The sequence below is a fragment of the Trichosurus vulpecula genome, chromosome 3, assembly GCF_011100635.1.
Source record: "Trichosurus vulpecula isolate mTriVul1 chromosome 3, mTriVul1.pri, whole genome shotgun sequence".
Lineage (NCBI taxonomy): Eukaryota > Metazoa > Chordata > Mammalia > Diprotodontia > Phalangeridae > Trichosurus > Trichosurus vulpecula.
The window spans coordinates 64,528,445-64,548,098 of NC_050575.1; the positions used below are offsets into that span (position 1 = coordinate 64,528,445).

The 19,654-nt window shown below is 38.9% G+C and overlaps 2 protein-coding genes across 2 annotated transcripts in view; one reads left to right on the plus strand and one right to left on the minus strand.

Moving 5' to 3' along the window:
• The window catches only part of GEMIN5 (gem nuclear organelle associated protein 5), a 44,709-nt gene extending 44,229 nt beyond the window's left edge, over positions 1-480 (minus strand). Inside the window, 2 exon segments of the mRNA XM_036750626.1 lie at positions 241-316; positions 318-480. Of these exon segments, the coding sequence (XP_036606521.1) occupies positions 241-316; positions 318-389 (148 nt within the window). The 5' untranslated portion in view covers positions 390-480.
• A 2,317-nt stretch (positions 481-2,797) lies between these two features.
• The window catches only part of MRPL22 (mitochondrial ribosomal protein L22), a 45,372-nt gene continuing 28,515 nt past the window's right edge, over positions 2,798-19,654 (plus strand). The window contains exons 1-3 of the mRNA XM_036751404.1: positions 2,798-2,842; positions 2,929-2,977; positions 15,189-15,324. Of these exons, the coding sequence (XP_036607299.1) occupies positions 2,815-2,842; positions 2,929-2,977; positions 15,189-15,324 (213 nt within the window). The 5' untranslated portion in view covers positions 2,798-2,814. The remainder of the gene's footprint in view (positions 2,843-2,928; positions 2,978-15,188; positions 15,325-19,654) is intronic.

Genomic DNA, 19,654 nt, shown 5'->3' on the forward strand with positions numbered 1-19,654 from the left:
CAATGCATTATAAAACAGCGCGCGCAGGATTACATGGGATTACACAGGAAGCCAGGAGAGTTGAAATAATTGTATAATTAAACTACGGCACACGTTCCAGGTCTCGGGTTAAGGAGCCCAGTCACACGGCAGCCCCCGGGGCAGGGCCTGGCCAGGTGGCCGGTAGATCTCGCCCCGGGGGCGGGCGGTCCCTGGGGCCGGAGGAGACGGGCAGGGTCGGGCTGGGGCCGGGGCGGTTACCGTGGAAGGGATTCTGGCCCAGGCCGATGTGAAGCAGGTAGACCGAATTCCTCGCGGCGAACCCGAACAGCCCCCCCCGGGCCAGCGTCGCTGGAGCGGGAGCAGTACCAGTTGGGGGAGGGCGTAAGCATCCGCGGCTCGGGGCTCATGGCTGCGAGGCCAGGGAGGCGGCGGCGGCGGCAGAAGAGGCAGCGGCGTGGACACCACGCTCTCCCAGGCCGTTAGCTTCGGCCGGCGGCGGAGGCGGTGTCGCTCTGCGGCTCCTGTCGCAAAGGAAAAAGAGCAAACTCCTCCAGCCCCGCCCCCTTCATGCTTCCCTCCCGGGCCGGCTTACCCCTTCTCCTACGGCTCGCACAGAGGGTCAGGCCGCAGAGAACGCGTTCTCTGTACCCTAGGAAACCCTTGGGAAGGAGAGAAGGGTTCTTACCTGTTGTCCGGTTCTGCTTGGTTTCAAAGGGGAATTTTTCCTTCAAAAGCTATTCCCATAAGGCGACTGTAATTTACTCTAATTCTCTAGGAGTTAGTCCTTTGTGCTCATTAAGTGGTGGCCTGAGTTAATCTTTCTTACCTCCCGCAGCAAGGATAATTAAAAGGTTGCCCTGCAGTACTTTGCTGCTGTCTCAGCTTTTCTCTAGCACAAATATCTGCCTATAATTAGCTTGCATTTAATGAGCACAAAATGCATGCGTACAGAAGTCTTAGGCGTTGGGGTTTAGAGATTGTTAAGAACACAAAAAAATAGAGAAACCAAAAAACTGCAGCTTAGTGTATGTTGCTAGCAAACATTTATACAGTGTTTACCATGTACCATTTGTCATTATTATCTAAGTTGATCTCACAAAACCTAGGGAAATAGGGTAGGTAGGAGGTAGACAATTTTTATGCTAATTTTACAGATGGAGAAACTGGCAAAAGGGGTTCTGTGACTTTCCCAGGGTCACACAACCAGTAAGTGATTTGAGGCTGGATTTGAATTCGTCATCCTGACTCCTAAACCCAGTGCACCATCCACTTCACCCCCTAATTAAGTCAGGTTAGAGAAGAGCTTGCCTCAGTGATAGGATTTGCCACATTAGAAGTTCTCCACACAAATGGAATCACAAAACCAATTCCCTTGAGGGAAAAACAAACACACATGTATCATATACTAATATACATATATAAGCATATAGATATAGATGGTATGAACAAAGGCCCCTGGCCCCAAAAGGGACCCAAAATGAAACAGGGAGATGGCAAATTAAAAAGTGTTTATTGTGTGAGGAGAGCCTGTACAATCAGCAGAGAGGAGGAGTTCTCAGCTGCTCAAAGGGGAGTGGAAAAGAGTGAGATAGTTATGGTTTCTAGAGATGGTGGTGGTGGGCTAAGGGGTGGAGGAAAGTCTGTAGACAAAATAAGCCTGGGAGAAGGGTGTTTGGAAAGTCTCAAGTCTGAAGCTGTTGCTCAAGGTTGTTTTTGAGTGGTTCAAGGCTGGTCAGGCTACTTCAGACAACTCCAAGTTGGTCTACAACTCACTTGCAAACGATCATTGATATGTCAAACTGTCCAGGGCTTCAGAAGTCCTTTTGATTGGCTGGTTGTTGTGCTGCTCCATCGTCCTGCTCCGGGGTAAAGAAGGAAGCTCCAACATCTCTATTGTCATTACTAAGCGCATGTCCAAAAAAAAGGAAAAGGGAAACTAAAACTTTGCAGTTCTGTATACCAGACTAGCTAACGTTTATATAGCTCTTACTATGTTCCATTTACCATTATTATCTCAGGTAATCCTCACAACAACCCTGGGAGGTAGGTGCTATTATTATCCCCATTTTACAGATGGGGAAACTGAGACAAACAGGGGCTAAATGCCTTGCCCAGGGTCACACAGCTATTAAGTGTCTGCATTTGAATTCTGTACTTCCCGACTCCAGGCCTGGTACTCTATTCACTTTGACATCTAGCTGCCTAAGAGGCAGGAAAATGTGGGTTTAAAATTTACCTCTGACCTATACTTCCTAGATGACTGAAAAAGTCACTTAACTTCTCAGTGCTCCCAGTGATTCTCAAAGACTAACTTACTAATGGTTGCTAACTTGAATGGGTGGAGGGAAGTCCCTTACTGTTTAAATCACAGGTCCAGACCAGAACCGAATCTTAAAAGGGATTAGAGCCTGGAAATGATCTCTGATGTGGAAGAGGATAGTGAGAATGGGGATGACTCTTTCATTGATAACTTATGTTTGTCACATGCGCAAGGATTAATAAAGGCACAAATTTTACGTCAAGCGAGGGCCATGATTTCTAAATTTCTAGGTGCAACCCTCTATCCGTCTCCACAATCTATTGGAGGCAGTGGGGGAGGAGGAGACAATTCTATTTTAAAGTTCAAATACAGGTATCTTTGAGGAACTTTATCTTTTAACCAGACCGGCTCCTGGAAGCACGTGAGGTATTTCCTTCAGAGACAGAGCTTGTGTTTTCTGCAGAGCACGTGGGAGACCCACCCCCACCCCACCGGAAGCACCAACCTTGGCGCATGCGCTCTGAGGTAGCGGAGCTTGAACCCTTGCGACTACCGTAGAGCGAAGGGGGAAGATGGCGGCTGTCATGCTGAGAGATTTAGGTTAGTTATCGGGCTTGAAGTTGCGAGTACGACCAGCACTGGGACCCAGAGCCGGCCCGAAGTGACGGGTTCTGTTTCTTTTACAGGTTCGTCTTGGCTGAGGAGTCTGAGCAGCCGCGGGGCGTGTTGTTCGGGGTGAGTCGGCCTGAGGGGAAGAAAGCTGGAAGAAACCTGGAATGTCAGAGCCTAAAGTGGCTTTAGAGCAGAGAACGTGGAATGGCTGGGCTCCAAGGAGCGCTAGAACCCAGAATGCCAGTTCGGCTCATTGCAGCCAACACTGATCGATCAATCAGTAAACCTTACTTGAGCGGCTGGGGGCGGGGTTATAAAGCACGCAAACGAAATAGCCTCTTCCAATCAGGACTTGACGTTCTCCCCAGAAGAACATAGAACATAGGATGTAAGAATGGAAAAGAGCCTTAGAACAGAGTATCAGACCCAGAGGGGACCTTAGGGGCCATATAGGCCAACTCCCCGAATTATACAGGTGGGGAAATTGAGGCCAGTCTGGTGGCTTTCCGCTCTAGTACAGCCCCCTCAAGAGATCACAAGTAGTGGAAGTGAATGGAATTCTAGGTGAATAGAGTGATTGGAACTGGGAGGGGCTTTGTCTGTTATCAGTGATTTTAAGAAAAGTTCTTAAAAGAGGGAAAAGGATATTTTTTTTTCTTTAGTAGAAGAGACCTTTATAACAACTAGGTCTCATTAGGGAAAAAGTTGTGTTCAGATTTACTTCGTGGGCAAGGATTGTAGAAGTCCCCCATAATATCTGGAATGCATTCCTTCTTCATTTGCCTGTCAGAATCCTTAAAGTCCTTCAAGAATGGTCTTTCTTGATTATTTCTTTCTTTGGTGTTTCCTCCTCAAATGGCTTTGTTGCGTTTGTCCTTCCTTCTGGAAGAGTTCCATGACATCAGGGAAATGATGACGTGACTTGCAGTTGACTTTGATTTGAGCGAGGGAAGGCTGTGCAAGGTCACCAGCCTCACTTTCTCTTCCAGAGCCATTTGAGTCCAGTGACCTGATATTCACCAGACTGACTGGAAATGGCTCAGGATGCATTGGGAGAACAGATGGCTTTGTACTTATACATATGAGATTCCTGCTCAGTAAATGCGGCTCCTTGAGAGCCAAAACTATTGTTTTTGCTTCCTGTTCTCTGTACTAGCACAGTGCTGTCAATTTTAAAAGCACTGATCATAAACAGTGGATGCAGTGCTTAATGAATGTTCATTTAGTTATGTTGGGATCCAATGTGAATTAGTGTGAGAAGGGACAAATGGAAGCAAGGCCTGAAGCACGACTTAAGAAGTTAGATTTGAAGTGATAATAACATTTATATATCACTTTTAAAGTTTTTTTAAAGCATTTACGTATCTTGTCTCATTTGGTCTTCTTAGCAAACCTGGTGACTTAGCTGCTGTTATTATCCCTAGTTTTTAGATGGGGAAACTAAAGCAATGAATGACTTTACTTAGTCATTAAATGTGTGAAGCAGGATTTGAACTTAGGTCTTCCTGAGTCCAAATACTCTTATATACTGTACTATCTGCCTGGGTAGTAATTATTCAGTACTCCATGGCTGAGGAATGATACAATCAGAACCTTTAGGAAGAATGCTTTTTTTTAGCCATCATTCTGCTGGGCATAAAGGAGTTGGCTAAGTCAATCAGTCAAGCTTTTCTTGTTAATATGATCCTGACACTGTTAGGATGGAAATACAAAGAACCTGTTTTGTCACAGTTACAAGCATCAGAGCTTTTAAGGGAGATCATAGAATCATAGCTTGAGAGCTAGAAGGAGGCCTTAGAAGTAATCTAGGGTTCCTCTACCTCTCATTTACAGATGATTTAACCAAAAGTCAGAGAAGCTAAGTGATTTGTCAGTTGTCACAAATCTATTAAGTAGCAAAGCCAGGATTCATTTCTAAGTTATTTAACTTCCAAGTCTGGTGCTCTTTTTACTGTGATTGCACTGTCTCTCATTGTTTGTAATGTGTAGATTATAACTTTTTGAAGAGTTGCATTTTACATATACACTTATGATGTATGCTTAAAACTCTGGTAAAATGGTTTTCTAAAATTAAATGGGATTATATATGGATTTCAGTCATCCATGCTGCATTTGTACCAGATTAATGTGGCTATAAATTAGAATTGACCAGTATATTTACTTTTATACTAGGTACTTGATGTTGTCTAATTTGAAGTGAGACTACTATTCAGGACCTCACTATACAAACTTAGGCATGTGTCTCACACAGCTTGGTACATAGTAGGTAATAAACATTACTGCTTGTGTTTAGTATACCAATTATTGTGTAAGGCTGTGTTCTTTGCTTTCATCTTTAAGGAGAATTAATTACTGTGTGAAAATCAGGATGGTGTAGTGGATAAAGAGAGCTGTACTGATTTAGAAAGACCTAGGTTCAAGACCTACCTCCGACAAGCTAGTGGTTTGTCCCTGGGCAAGAATCTTTCTGTACTCCAAGCAGCTCTCTAAGACGATAAGCTATTGATCTACATTGTTTTAAGTTCTTCACTAGGCAATTCCTACTCAGGTCAATAATTATTTATTAAGTGCTTGCTGTGTGCCAGACCCAGTGCAGACTGCTGACTCTACAATGAGAGGCAAAAAGAGTCCCTACCTTTAAGAATCTCACTAGTCTGGTAAAAAAGAGAAATTGCTACATATTTTATTTGTAGGAAAACTGGTACATGATCATTGTTTTCAAATATTTGAAAGGTTATTTTGTAGGGAACCTAAGTTTTTTTTTTTTGTCTAGGGCCAATCTACTGGCAAATGCCGATTCTCATTCTCATTTTCTTTGCAGCCTTTCAAACTGCTTATAATTCTTTCCTCAAAACTTTCTTCTCTCTAGATTTTCATTATACTACTTTTCCCTGGTTCTTCTCCTACCTATCTGACTGCTCCTTTTCTATCAGTTTTGCTGGATCCTCTTCAATTCACACCCTCTACCTCTAGAAACCTTCAGGTTTCTGTCCTGGGCACTCTTCTCTATACGGAGCTTCTTCCCTTGGTGATCTCATTAATTCCCATGTATTTAATTACCGTTTCTGTGTTGATTCTCAGATCTACCTGTCCTGCTCCAAACTTGGCTGACTTTCAGTCTTGTATCTCCAACTAACTTTTCAGACATCTTGAACCGGTTGTCCAGTAGACATCTTAAAGTCAGCATGTCCAGAACTGAACTTATTATCCTTTTCTCTACCCCACCCCACCCCATCCCACTCCAGTCTTCCTTATTATTGTAGAGGGCAACAGCATCCTTGAAGTCCCTTTAGGCTTGATGCTTAGGAGTCATCTTGGACTCTGCACTCTCACCCCCACACTCCCCCCTTCCCTCCATATCTGAGCTGTTGCTGAGGCCTGTCAATTTCACCTTTACAAACATCTCTTGAAATAGACTGTCTTCTATCTCACACTGCCACCACTGCTGGCCCTTATCACTTCACGCTTGAACTATTTCAGTAGCCTCCTGGTGAGTCTGCCTGTCTCAAGTCTCCCTCCACTTTAATCCATCCTCTATTCAATCACTAAAGTGATTTTCCTAAAGAGCAGGTCCAATCATGTCAAATCCCATCCCCACCCCACCCCTAACTCAGTAGACTCCAGCGGCTTTCTATGTCCTCCAGGATCAAAAACAAAATGTTCTGTTTGGCATTCAAAGCCCTTTATAACCTAGTTTTCTCCTACCTTTCTAATCCTCTTAGACCTTACTCCTTGGCACATACTCTTTGATCCAGTGACCCTGGCCTCCTGGCTATTCCATGAGCTAGACATTATCTCTTGGCTCTAGGCATTTTCTCTGGCCCTATTTGTAGAACATTCTCCCTCCATTCCAACTACTGGAATGGACTTTTAACGCCTATCCAAAATCCCACCTTCTACAGGAAGCCTTCCCCAACCCCATTTGCATCTAGTGCTTTCCCTTTGTTAATTATATCTTAGTTGTCCTGTATATAACTTGTTTCTACATATTTGTTTTCTTATTGTTTTCCCCTTTAGATTATGAGCTCCTTGAGGGCAGGGCCTATCTTTTATCTCTTTTTGTAGCCTCAGTGTAGCACAATGCCTGGTACGTAGGAGGAGGCCAATAAATGTTTTATTGATTGATTGACCAAAAGGTAGAAATTACAGGGAGGCTGACTTTGGTTTGATCATGGAATCAAGTCTAAAGCTAGGAAGGATCTCAGGCCATCTAATCCAGCTTATGCATTTTATAGTTGAAGAATCTGTTGGACCACTTCTTAACTGAGCTGTCAAAAAGTAGAATGATATATACCGTAGGTAGCAAATTTCCTGTGACTGGAAGTGTTCAAGTGGTAACCGCTTGTCAGAAATAATGTAGAAAGGATTTATTGCTCAGGTAGAGGTTGGGCTAGATGACTTCTGAAGTCTCTCTCAGCTCCAAGACTATGGTCTAATGACTTTTGATGGTAACATAGAGTTAAAAGGACTTAAATTAAAACAAAGCATAGGCTAAAATTTAAAGAAAGGAAACAAGTATTTATTATATGCCAGGCATATGTATCCCAACCCACTCTACTCCTTTACCTCAAATGAAAAATTATGATGGATTTTGATTTGGCAATAAAAACTGAATACAACTAAGAACAAACAAAGGAAAGTTTACAAATAAGCATTTTTTTTTTATCAAAGGAAAGTTTATATTTCTAAATAATGGTCAGGTAAGGTTTAACTAAGATTCCTCTTGTCAAAATTATATGCAGTTCAGTAAGCATTTGTTAAGCACCTATATTCAAAACAACTCTTTGAAATTTAAGCTGTAGAACAGTTGGGGATTGACATTTGTAGTGGGAGTTTTCTCACTGGGAGCCTCCTACCCTGATGAAATCACAGTTTGGGGGATTTGCAAGGTACTGAGGATACAAAGATAAAAATAAATGACAGATATAAAGTGCTTTGCAAACCTTAAAGCACTGCATAAATGCTATGATTATGATTAGTGTGATAATCTTGAAAGAGAACTCTTCTAGCTATTGCCATGTTTTCAGTCAGGCTTGCCCTTATAGTATACTAAATGTCACCCTTCTCCATTTTGATAGTTTTAAGTCCTACCATTGTTTTAAGGCCTAGCTCAAGTCACACCTCCTCCTTGAAGCCCTTCCAGAAGATTCAAGTGATGACTTACTCTTCAGAACTTCTGGACTATGTTTTATTTGGTGTTTAATATATATCTTACTTTATATTGCTTTTATCTTTATAAGTCCCTTGATAGCTGAAACTTTTTAATATCTTTGTCCCTACGTTTAATAGGCAGTCAGTACTTTCATTAATATTTTGAAAGTATCTTCTTTGTGGGATATACTGTACTTGTTCTTAGGGGAGATACAAATATAAACAAGACATAGACCCTGGCCTCAAAGAGCTTATGATGTATTAAGGGAAATTAGATATATGCAGAAATGAATATAATGCAAGTTAAGTTAGGACAAATGCATAAGAAGAGGACAGAATGCCATGAGATTAGATAAACATTTCTGATAAGCCATCATAGACAGATCAATGTTCTGTTTTGAAAGATTTCCAAGAATGATTGTCCCTGGTTTTTCAGTTTTAAGTATTTAGTTTTAGGTTATCTTAAAGTCAAATTCTTAACTACAGGTTTCCACCTTTATCTGTATAGCACTGTATATAGTCTGTATAGCCTGTGCTGGTTGTCTAAGTACGGCAGGTATTCATTCAGCCAGATCTTCAGGCTGTGTAAGTTACTCTTTCAGTGTAATGAAGCAGCCCTGAAGCTGCCTAAGCTCTTTGAGGGCACTGGTGGTACCACTTAGGAAACTTCTTGCTGCATTGGTTCTCATTACCTGTGCACTGGAATGGCCTGGAAGGGTTCATTTGGCATTCAGAATTGCTTCATTTATGTTAAGGGGATAATTAACTTACTTGAATATTTCTGAGGACCACCTTTAGATCTTTGAAATAGGCAAGGTAGTCAAAGGTGTATATTTTTAGTAGTTTATAAATAAACTTAAATTCTACAGTATACTCTCCAGTCATTTTCAGGGTACAATTTTAATATTTTCTTTAGGGTTGTAAATATATATTTGTTCCCTTTTTCTTCTCATCCTCTCACTTCAATTCCCTTTGTGCGAAGTATATAATAGGAAGAGGCACACAGAGCCAAGGGAAAGCTTTGAGCCCCTTGAAAATTTATGTTTGGGGTTACTTTATTTCACGCGAGACTTTGCCTCATTGAACATCTACTTAGGTAATGCATAATAACAGGTACCTTGTAGAATGCGGCATTTAACTGAAGTGTTCAAGCAGTTTGGATAAATCATCCATCAATGAATCCTACAGGGGTTTGGGAGTTTGACTAGATGTCATCTGAAACCCCTTCCTATTCTTTAATCTTTATCTTTAGGAAACTAGTTTTGTTACAGCCTAAGCTTTTGCAGTGTTTGTTTGACTTAAAAGTTTTGGAATATCTCTTTTAAAAACTAAGTGTATTGGCTGGGAGCCTCAAGTGTTTTATTTCCTACACTTTCTTTTTTCCTTATTTGCTTGCCCTTGACTTTCAAAAAATAAAGTTATATTGAGTCATGAGAATACGCCTGGCACTTCAACCCTTTCATTTAGCTTCTAGTTGCAGTAAGGAGATTGTTCTTTTATTTGGTCTCAAGTGCAAATTTAGATATAGCATTCTTTTAAGTATTATCAGAAGTAAATTGGAGGAAAATTTTTCCACCTTGATGTGGGTAATAGCTTGATAGTATTCTGAATATTGAGCCTGAGGCCAGTATTAACTTCACTGGGGATTTAGGCAAATTTTTACCTTAATTTCAAAGAAAATAAGTATTACCTTCTGTGGTTGGGATAGCAACTTTAGAAAGTTTCAATGATTGGCTGTGCTCATCTCTACAAACTATTACTTCAGTAATTCTAAGACCAGTGATTTCATTGGCACACTTTACTCTTTTTACCAAGATTGCCTCCCTTCCTGCTATAACTTAGTAGGCATAATATATTCCTTACTTCTTTGTTTGTCTTCTTATCAATGTAGGTACTTTCTTCAAAGTGAAAACCTTCCATTTCTTTCTCATTCTATTCTGTCCATTTGTTTATGCCTCTCTCATAGAGGATACATTTAACATCTGGTGTAACCCACTCTTGCCATATGATTTCCTCAACTCTTTTTCCTTATCTGATCTTTCATGCCATTTTGGCGTATAATTTGCTGTTGATTTATGCACCACAGCTTACTTATCTCTTCCTGGCACTCTGAGTGATCTGCAATTTTGCTTCCACATATGTTTAAAAGATTTTTTTTTTTTGGTTTTAGGAAGAAGTTTGGGGCCATTGAAAATGTTCGGTTTTCCAAATGTAATCCAAGCTGTTTATTTCTTATTTTATTTATAAGCATTCTGCATCCAGTTGGTTTTTCTTGAGTGAATAGTTAGACCAAATTTTTTTAAGTGGTTATAGACCTTATTTAGGAGTCTTTGCATATCTTAGTGCTTAATGCAGGCAGCACAATGTCATCCACAGTTGATAGCACCTGAGAGACCTTACTATTTGCAGGGAATTCCTCTTCAATTTAGTCTCCACTAGAAGTCTTCATGATAATGGAAACACAATTACTTTGGTTAGCACACTTCTTCCTCTTTTGTGCTTCCCTTAGTAATCAGAGTACAGAATACCGTGATAACTTGTTATATCTTTCTAGGACTCTCATAAGGTCTTAACATATGCATCTTTCGCCTTGTTGGTTGCAGTTCACTTTATACTGAATTGAATACTTTTTTTATAGTCAATAAATAATAGTCACAGTGCATTCTTTACATAATGTTATATGCAAAAACATTCATCACTTGGTAACTTACTTTCTGGTGATGAGTCCCTTGAAACTTAGCTAGGTTGGTCCTTAGACTACAGACACAAATTTCATCACCAAGTCCATACTTAAAGTCTTTCTAACTTGTTTGGACCATTCAGAGCTTGAATTCTTCTATCAAACTATTCTAAAACCAAGGAGAAGATGATCAACAGTGCTGAAGTTTGTAGAAGTTAAGAAAGATGTGGGTTGAGAAAAGACGATTATATTTGTCAATTAAGAGATTATTGGTAAGATAGAATAGTTTTATTTGAGTGGTGAAGTCAAAAGCCAGATTAAAGAGGATTTGGGATAGAGTGAGAGGAAAGGAAGTGAAAGCACTTCATATAGATGATTTTCTCAAGGATTTTAGCTGTGAAGAGGAAGACTACCCCAAATGGTGGGATCAAAATAGGATTTTTTTAAAAGGATTTTAAGGATTTGTAGATAGGAATGGAGAAATCAGTAGAAAAAAATAACAGTAGGGGCAGTCTGCTGGAGAAGACGAGGGTGTGAGATCAGTTGTCTCATTTAATTTCACTCTCAGTTCAGAACCACTGGTTTTGCCTGAGGCATGCCTGGCCCCAAACTAGGAGTGATGCTGTAAAGTTGGAAAGATTAATTGGAGCTAGATTATGGAGGACCTTCAATGCTACCCCGAGGAAATTTAGTTTATCCCTGGCAATAGGTTGTCAATGAATTTTGAGCAAGAGGGTGATACTGTCATTGTTTTGTCTTAGGAAGATTATTTTAGTATTTAAGTATATTAAGTGTTAAAATTATTCAAGTGGAAGATGGATTGTGGAAGGGAGAGAATAGAATCAGAGGGACCATTTAGGAAGCTTTTATAATAGTTAGGTAAGAGGTAATGAGGGCCTCCATGAGGGTATTGGATATACTAGTGCAGAAAGCTATATGATGCAAGAGATATTATAGAGATAGAATTGATAAGACTTGGCATCTGGATGGATGTAAGGGTGATGGAGAAAAAAAGAATGAAGGTCAGTTGAGGTTTTAACATGTGTGACCATTAGTGCTCTTGACAGAAACAGGGAAGGTTTCAACAGATGAAGCTCTCCAATAGACACTGGCCATAAAGCACCGGTGTTCAGTAGAAATATTAGGGCTAGATAGAATATAGATTTGGGAGTCATTTATAGTGATAGTAATTGAACCCTTGGAGGAGGATCTGATCACCCAGAGAACACATATAGAGAAGAGAAGTGACATAGAGTAATGGAGAGTCAGGAAGATCTGGATTCATAGCCTACTTCTGTGCCTCAGTTTCCTCATCCATAAAATTATGGGGGATTAGGCTTGGTGTGCTAGCTTTTGAGGCTACAAAGATGAAACAGTTCTTGCTCTCATTCTATCAATGGAAACAACATGTACACATGTTGAAAGTTTATAGAAAGTATAGAAAGTCTAGATTTGGTAGAAGAGACACTAACAGCTCTGGGGTTGGTGAGAGAATCCAGAAAGGCCTCTTATAGGAGGTGCTGTTTGCTCTACATTTTTTTTTTTTTGTTATTTTTGGGCAGGGCAGTTGGGGTTAAGTGACTTGCCCAAGGTCAAACAGCTAGTACGTGTCAGGTGTCTGAGGTCGGATTTGAACTCAGGTCATCCTGACTCCAGGGCCGGTGCTCTACTCACTGTGCCACCTAGCCGCCCCTTGTTTGCTCTACATTTGAAGGAAACTAGGGATTCTAAGAGCCAAAGGCAACTCCCAAAGCATTGCATCTAGACACGGAAGACAGTCTTGCGAAAGCATAAACAGGAAAAGGACTATCCTGAAGAAGAGCAAGAAGGCCAGTTTGGCTAGATTGTGTAGTATGCTGAAGGAGATTAATGTATGATAAGCCTGGAAAGGTAGATTGGAGCCAAGTTGTGAAGAGTTTTAAAAGGCAGAAGAATTTGCATTTGATCTTAGAGATGATAGGAATTCACTGGAGTTTATTGAGCCAGGGAGTGATTTGGCCATATCTGCCCTTTAGAAATAGTGACAGCTTTGTGGAGACTGGATTGGATAGGTGTGAGGCTTTAGGCAGGGAAAGCAATTAGAATGCTATTGTAGTAATCCAGATAAGAAGTGACAAGAGTGGCCATGTGAATGGAGCAGTGGGAAAAGATAATAGGAGATGTTGTACAGGTAGAATTTAGGAGACATGGCGGCTATTTGTTTTTTTTGGGGTCAGGGGAGAATAAGGCATTGAAAATGACACAAAGATTATGATTCTAGGTGGTGATGGATACCCATGAGAGAAATATGGAAAATGGGAAGGGAGGTGAGTTTTTTGGGGGAAGATAATGAATTTTGTTTTGGACACTGAGTTTGAGATGCCTGTGGCATCAAGTTCAGTAGTCCTAATAGATAGTAATATTGGACTGGAGCTTAGAGAGAAGGTGATGTAGGGGGGATATATAGAGATGATGCATGGAGATGATCATTGAACTCCTGGGAACTGATGAGGTCTCCAGGAGAGTGAATAGAGAAAAGAGTAGAAGGCCCAGGTCACAGCCTTGGAGTATACTTCCAATGCTTTACATATCTCACTTTATCCTCAAAACAACCTTGTAACGTAGGTCTTATTATGATCTCCATTTAACGGATGAGGAAACTGAGGCTGAGAGAGGTTAAGTGACTTGCCTAGGGTCAGAAAACCAGTGTCTCCGAGGCAGAATTTGAACTCATCTTTGTGACTTTAAGTTTAGCACTTTATCCAAGTGCAATATCTCTCTATACCAATTGTTTTTTATCATTAAAAAAAAAAGGAATCTTGTGTTCTCTACACCTTTTAGTCAGTTGTGTGACTATGAAGATGTACTTTGATCTAGAATATTATTTGTGAAAGCCTGTCCACTCTGTTCTCAAACCTGAGGGTGCATTGTATGTGTGTAGATTATTTTCATATAAAACAATAAACATTCATTAAGCTTTATCATATGCAAGGCATTGTGCTAAGTGCTAGGAAATAACTTCTTTTGTTTATTCTTCTAATTTGGTATTGATTTGTTTTTGTTCTAAAAAATCAACAATCTGACTTTACACAGACTGCCTAATCAAAAATGAACCCCTATATTAATAACTAGTTGTTTCCTGTCTATTAATAGGTAATAATTTTTTTTTGTAGGTGATGCTTTTTGGCACTTGACATGTCTAGCACTTCCCAACTCTTCTCAAAAAGAATCCAGCTTCTATCCATATAGTCTAGAAACCTTTCTTTGACTTTTATTTCTTACTCCTGAACCATGTATTCCAATATATTTTTTTACTGACCTCTTCTTTGTCTACTTTTGTACTGAAATTTATTAAAATATATGTTGACTGATTTAAAGGGTTGTACTGTATCCTTGGACTTTCTCTACTTTCTCTTCCTCTGCTGCAAATATTGATATATAACTGTCATTATCTTTGTGGTAATCTTTTTGCAAACTTTTGTCATGAACACTATAATGCAAAATACTTATGGGATACTTAGTCGTATTCCATAAAGTTATATTTCTTGTTTTCTGTGGGTACATGAGAAAACCCGTTTCACCATCTCCTTTGTTTGCTTCTTCAAAGAGAACCTGTGAGCTGTCTTTCTATATAGTTGTAACTTCCTTTTTTCCTTAAAGTTTCATTTTTAATGAGAGTGTCAAGATTTATAATTAGAGTGCCTCTAGTAGCATAGCTACTCATTGGTCACTGGATAAGGATCTTATATTTGAATGATCAACAGGTAAGTTAATATTTATAGAGCTAAAAATAGTGTGCTATTTAGTATTCTCTGGCTGATTTTCCTACTATAGTGCCACCATCACTACAGTACAGAGGCTGTACAGGACTAATGCCCATTGCATTTTTAAACTTATTTCATGAGTTTTTCATAGGTCCTCAGTGGACAAAGAATTTATCACCAACTTATCAGTCTGTGGTGATGAACAGGCCTCAGAAAGCAGGCAGATTCTATTTTGAGACAATTTATAGACTTCTAAGATACTGCTACTTAAAATGTATTAAATGGAGAGTTAACTTTTTGTTTTAAACAACTACAGGGATAAATAGCGTTTATTAAGCATATACTATGTATCAGGTACTGAGCTAAGTTCTTGTGATACATATACATGATTGAAACAACCCACGCTCTCAAGGAGCTTGCATTCTATCAATGGGAATACAAAGGAAAGCAAAGTTACAGAAATAAAATGGACAAAACTTGGTAACTAGCTGTGGGAAGTGAGAAAGAATGAAGAGTCAAAGATAACACCAAGATCACAAATATGGTAGTACCACTGACAGAAGTAGTGAAGTCAGAGGGTCGAAAGGGATTTGTTTAAAATATATTAAGCTCATTTTAGCCATTTAAAAAGTTTTGCTGTTCTCTAATTGTTGTGTTTATATGTGTCCTTAAATTTTTTTTCTTAAAATAGAACTGTGTAGTACAACAGAGTGTTTCTAACAGCTAAAGAACTTAAAAGGCTTTCCTGTTTGTTTTATAGGTTGCTCTCATCGCAAAATGTTTTGCCCTTGTCATCTCTCCACACAAGTGCTTCCCTTGACATCTCAAGGAAGTGGGAGAAGAAGAATAAAATAGTTTATCCTCCTCAGCTGCCAGGAGAACCTCGGAGACCTGCAGTAAGTTTGTGGATAAAGCTATCTTTTAAATTTGATAATACTTCTTGACTCTTAGATGATTTGCAGTGAAGTAACTAGCTGTGTTAAAAATTGTACTGATTTGCCTGATCTTATAATCGGCAAGATCCTATAATTGGTAAAAAGATGTATTTTTTTTCTCTTTGGCATTTTCTGCAGTCTGCATTGTTTGATTTTTAAAAACTGTATTTAAAAGAATATTGAGTTTTAACCCTAGAATGAATGCCTATAATGCCCCAATCAGAAGTCATTAATACATTGTAAGTCAGTCCCAGCTTTATCCTGCTAACTTGAGAAACTTTGTGAGAAATCCCGATGCAACTATTTTTTAAAATTTAATTTTATTTTGAAATTTACTCCTTGCCTCTCCTCAAAAGAACATTTCTATACATACAGTAGAACACAAAAAAGATTGTGTATAAAAAACCACGAATCTCCTTTTCATACTGCTTGCTTTTACACATACGCATGTACACATATACGCTTATATGTATACACACATATGTATACGAGATTCCAAATTACTTTTAAAAGCTTATCTGTGCTTCCTTCTGAACTTCTGTATATTGTAAAAAGTCTTTCAGCAGCCCTCTTTTTCTTTTTAGCATTGCTATTGCTAGCTTTCCTCTTCTTTCTAACATTCTCTCCTATTAAAAAATGAGAAGAAAAATCCCTTAAAATAAATGTACCTTCTCAAGCAAAACAGATGCACACAGTAACCATGTAAAAAAAAAAGTATATGTCATTTTGCACCATGAGTTCACCTCTTTGTCAGGAAGTGACATGCCTCATGACAGGTCCTTTGGATATATGGTTGATCATTGCTTTGATCAGAGTAGTTAAATCTTTCAAAATTGTCTTTCTTTACAATGGTGTTTTTCTTTACAGTGATACTTATATGCTCTCAATTTTGCTTAGTTCTCTTATTTTAGTTCATACTCCCCAGGATGCTCTGAAATGGTCGCTTTCATCACATTTTATACCTTAGTTCTGTGTTTGTATTTCACAGTTCTATTCAGCTCTGGTCTTTTCATTAGAAATGCTTAAGAGTCCTCTAGTTCATTAAAATTTTCTATTCCATTTTCCCCTTATAGGATTTTACTCAGCTTTTTCAGCTGCATTACTCTTGGTTGTGAACTTTTTTGCCTTTTGGAATATTTTATTCCAAGATCTCTTCTGATTTTTAGCAGAAGCTGCAAGTTCTTGTGCAATCCTGGCTCTGGATTCTGGTAGCTGAAATGCTTTTTCCTGGATACTTGCATTTTTCTCTTTGACATTTGGAAGCTCTGGATTTTGACCATGATTTCTCAATTTCTGTGACTTTTTCTTTTGCAGTTTTTTTGGGAGATGATGAGTGGATTCTTTCTAGCTTAACTTTACTCTCTCATACTAATCGATCTGGGCAGTTTTTACTTATGATTTCTTGAAACATAGTATCTAGATTTAAAAAAAAATTATGCTGCTGAATAGAGCTGGAAGAAATCATGAAATCATTCTAAATGGGTCCACTACAGATTTATGTTATCTAATCTCAACTGGATCTCAGTCACTGCAGAAATGCAAACATACTCTTCTTAACTGTTTCACTGTCCCACACTTTCCATAGTATCTACTCTAAATCTTTTTATCTCTCCTCTAGCCTCTCACAGCACCCCCTCCCCCAACCTTCCCAAGCAAGGACCTTGTCTTATACTTCACTGAAAGGCTCTTCTCCTTGTTAAAGGAAACTCCTTTGACATGCACCTTTGAGTCCCTTTTAACTCTGATTCTGTGAGTGTTGCTTTAAAAAACCTCTTGCTATCTACTTCTTTTTATGGAAAGTAAAAAATAAATGAGACAATATTCATGTCAATAAGTACCTTTATAACTTCTTTTATTTAGGTTTGTCCATTTTCTCGAAAGCAAGATTTCTTCCATAGTCTCTGGTTGAAAGCTTCTTTGGTATCATAGGGCAATACCGTACTTCAGTAGATTCATGATTTCTTCTATGAAGATAGCTTCTAACTAGGCACCACCCAAAGATTTAGAGTTGGAAGAGACACAGAGGACATTGAATCTAATGCCCTCATCCTACAGATGAGGAAACTGAGGCCCAGAGAGGTTAAGTGACTTGACCAAAATCACAAAGGTAATGTCTTGCTCTGGATTTGAATGCAGGTGTTCTGGCTCCAAATCTAGTGTCTCTCTTCCTCTGTGACTCTTGTCCATGATTTACCCTACATTTATGGAAGATCTACCCATTCTGCTAATGGCTTTCCTTTTAACATCTTATAGGTATGGATGGGCCACCCTTCTTGTTATGTGACCTGCCCACTTCGCTTTTGTGTTTAAATGCACTCAATATCTTTTCACGACTTGTGCCATTGGAAGTTTACCACAGCTTGTTAGACCAATAACCAAGCTAAAAAAAGAGAAATAATTACTGAAATGGCTTAACCTGAACATTGTTCTCTAAATCACCAATTTTATTTTTTTATTTCTCATTTTAAATTTTCACAATCGAGACTTTAACTAGGAATAGTTAAGCTATTAAATATTGAAACTAATAGCGATGAAATAGCACAGTACTTGTCAAGACTAAGATTTGTTAATAGGGTGTATTTTATAATTGTTGTCTCTAGATTTTATTTTAGTCAAACATCCTAAATGGTAAAATTAAGAAAATTCATGACAGGTCCTCTGTTTAACACTTACAAATGAGAATAATACCAATCATTATAGACAGAGTGAGTCGATTGAAGTGATTTCAATCGACTTTTGGCATTGTCCATGCTCCTTATATTACTATCTGAGAAAAGAAATTTGATTTTGTTTTGTATTGTAACTTTGGAGCAATTTGATTTTGGTGAATGGGTCAGATTTTGCTGAGTGAATGAGATATACTGTGATTTGAAGTTCTGATGCCTTACACTGGGAAATTCTTTAATCTTTTCTTACTTTAAATGCCGTGGAGTAAATTATTGCTTGTAATGGACCTACTTAGACCTTATTTGACTGAAGAAGATTGATACCACTTTCCAACTGCCCAATTTATTTTTGGGCATAATTTTCTCACTGGATTGTACAATTCTCAGCACTTTTACATACCCTTGGACAAACAGCCACTCCGAAGTTTGAAAGTATTTTCACTAACGTTGGCTTTCAATTTTGTAACTAGGCCTTATGATACTTACTAAGCACCTCCCAAGTTTTTATACAAGCAACAGTAAACAATTTAAAGTCACATATTTCAGTAAAATGAGGAGGAAAAAAAAGACCAGTAATAATCCACTAAATATAATCTTTTGTGTGGAAATTTTTCCATTCCCAGTTTCCTTTGGTCTCCAATGTTTGCTGTACTTTAATATTCTTAGCTGGGGTCTGCCTGTGTAATTTACGTAGCACCAGTATCCAAGGAATGTAGATTCACCTAGACCATTTGGAGGGAGGCCATTTACCATGGGGGGTACTCTTCTCCATTATCTAGCCACCTCCTCCCCAGCCCCAGTGGTCCCAGGCTGCTCAGATCCCACTAGGGTTAACAGAGGAGAAGAGACATCGTTGCTCATAGCCCTTGGAGGAAGTGAAAGTCAACAACTCTAATCCTGCTAATCAGATGGAAGACCACCAGACCTTACCATTTGCCCTGTCACTGCATCCTAAGATTCTCTGTCCCTTAACATCTTTTCTGCCTCTATACCCTCCAGACCCTGGGGCACTATTATCTGATTCACACATACACTTTAAAGAGCCCTGGGCCTTGCCATCTGTCCTTAAGGATGTCCAGCCCTTTCCATCCAACCTGCACGTATCTTCTTCAGTTACAGTGTGAGTTCTTTGAGAGCAGTCTGGTTTTTTATATTTGTATCCTCAGTGCTTAACACACTTAATGACTACTTAAATCATTTTTCATTTGTTCTTTCATACCTTTGTAGACCTTTTTCTAATGGCTTTTTTTTTTAGCTATGAAGACACAATAATATGTCATTAATTTTGTTTCCACTAATTGGAAATTTGTGATCATTTGCATTGAGACTGGGTTGCAGGTTATTAATATATTTTCTATTTAAAAAAATAACCACTTTGCAAAGTACTTGCATGAACAAGATTATTGGGAGAATATCTATTCTGTAGCTTTTTCAAGTAGTCTTAGTGTCTTTAAAAGCACCCCATGTACTTACAGATAATCAACAAACTAGTTTTAAATCATTCTTAATCAATTTGAGAGACTCATGGCTTAGTACAGGGCTATCCAAAATACAGCCGCAGTGCGATTTATGTGTCCTGCCTACAAGCATAGAAATTTACATAAATGTTTTAGTGAACGAAGCCG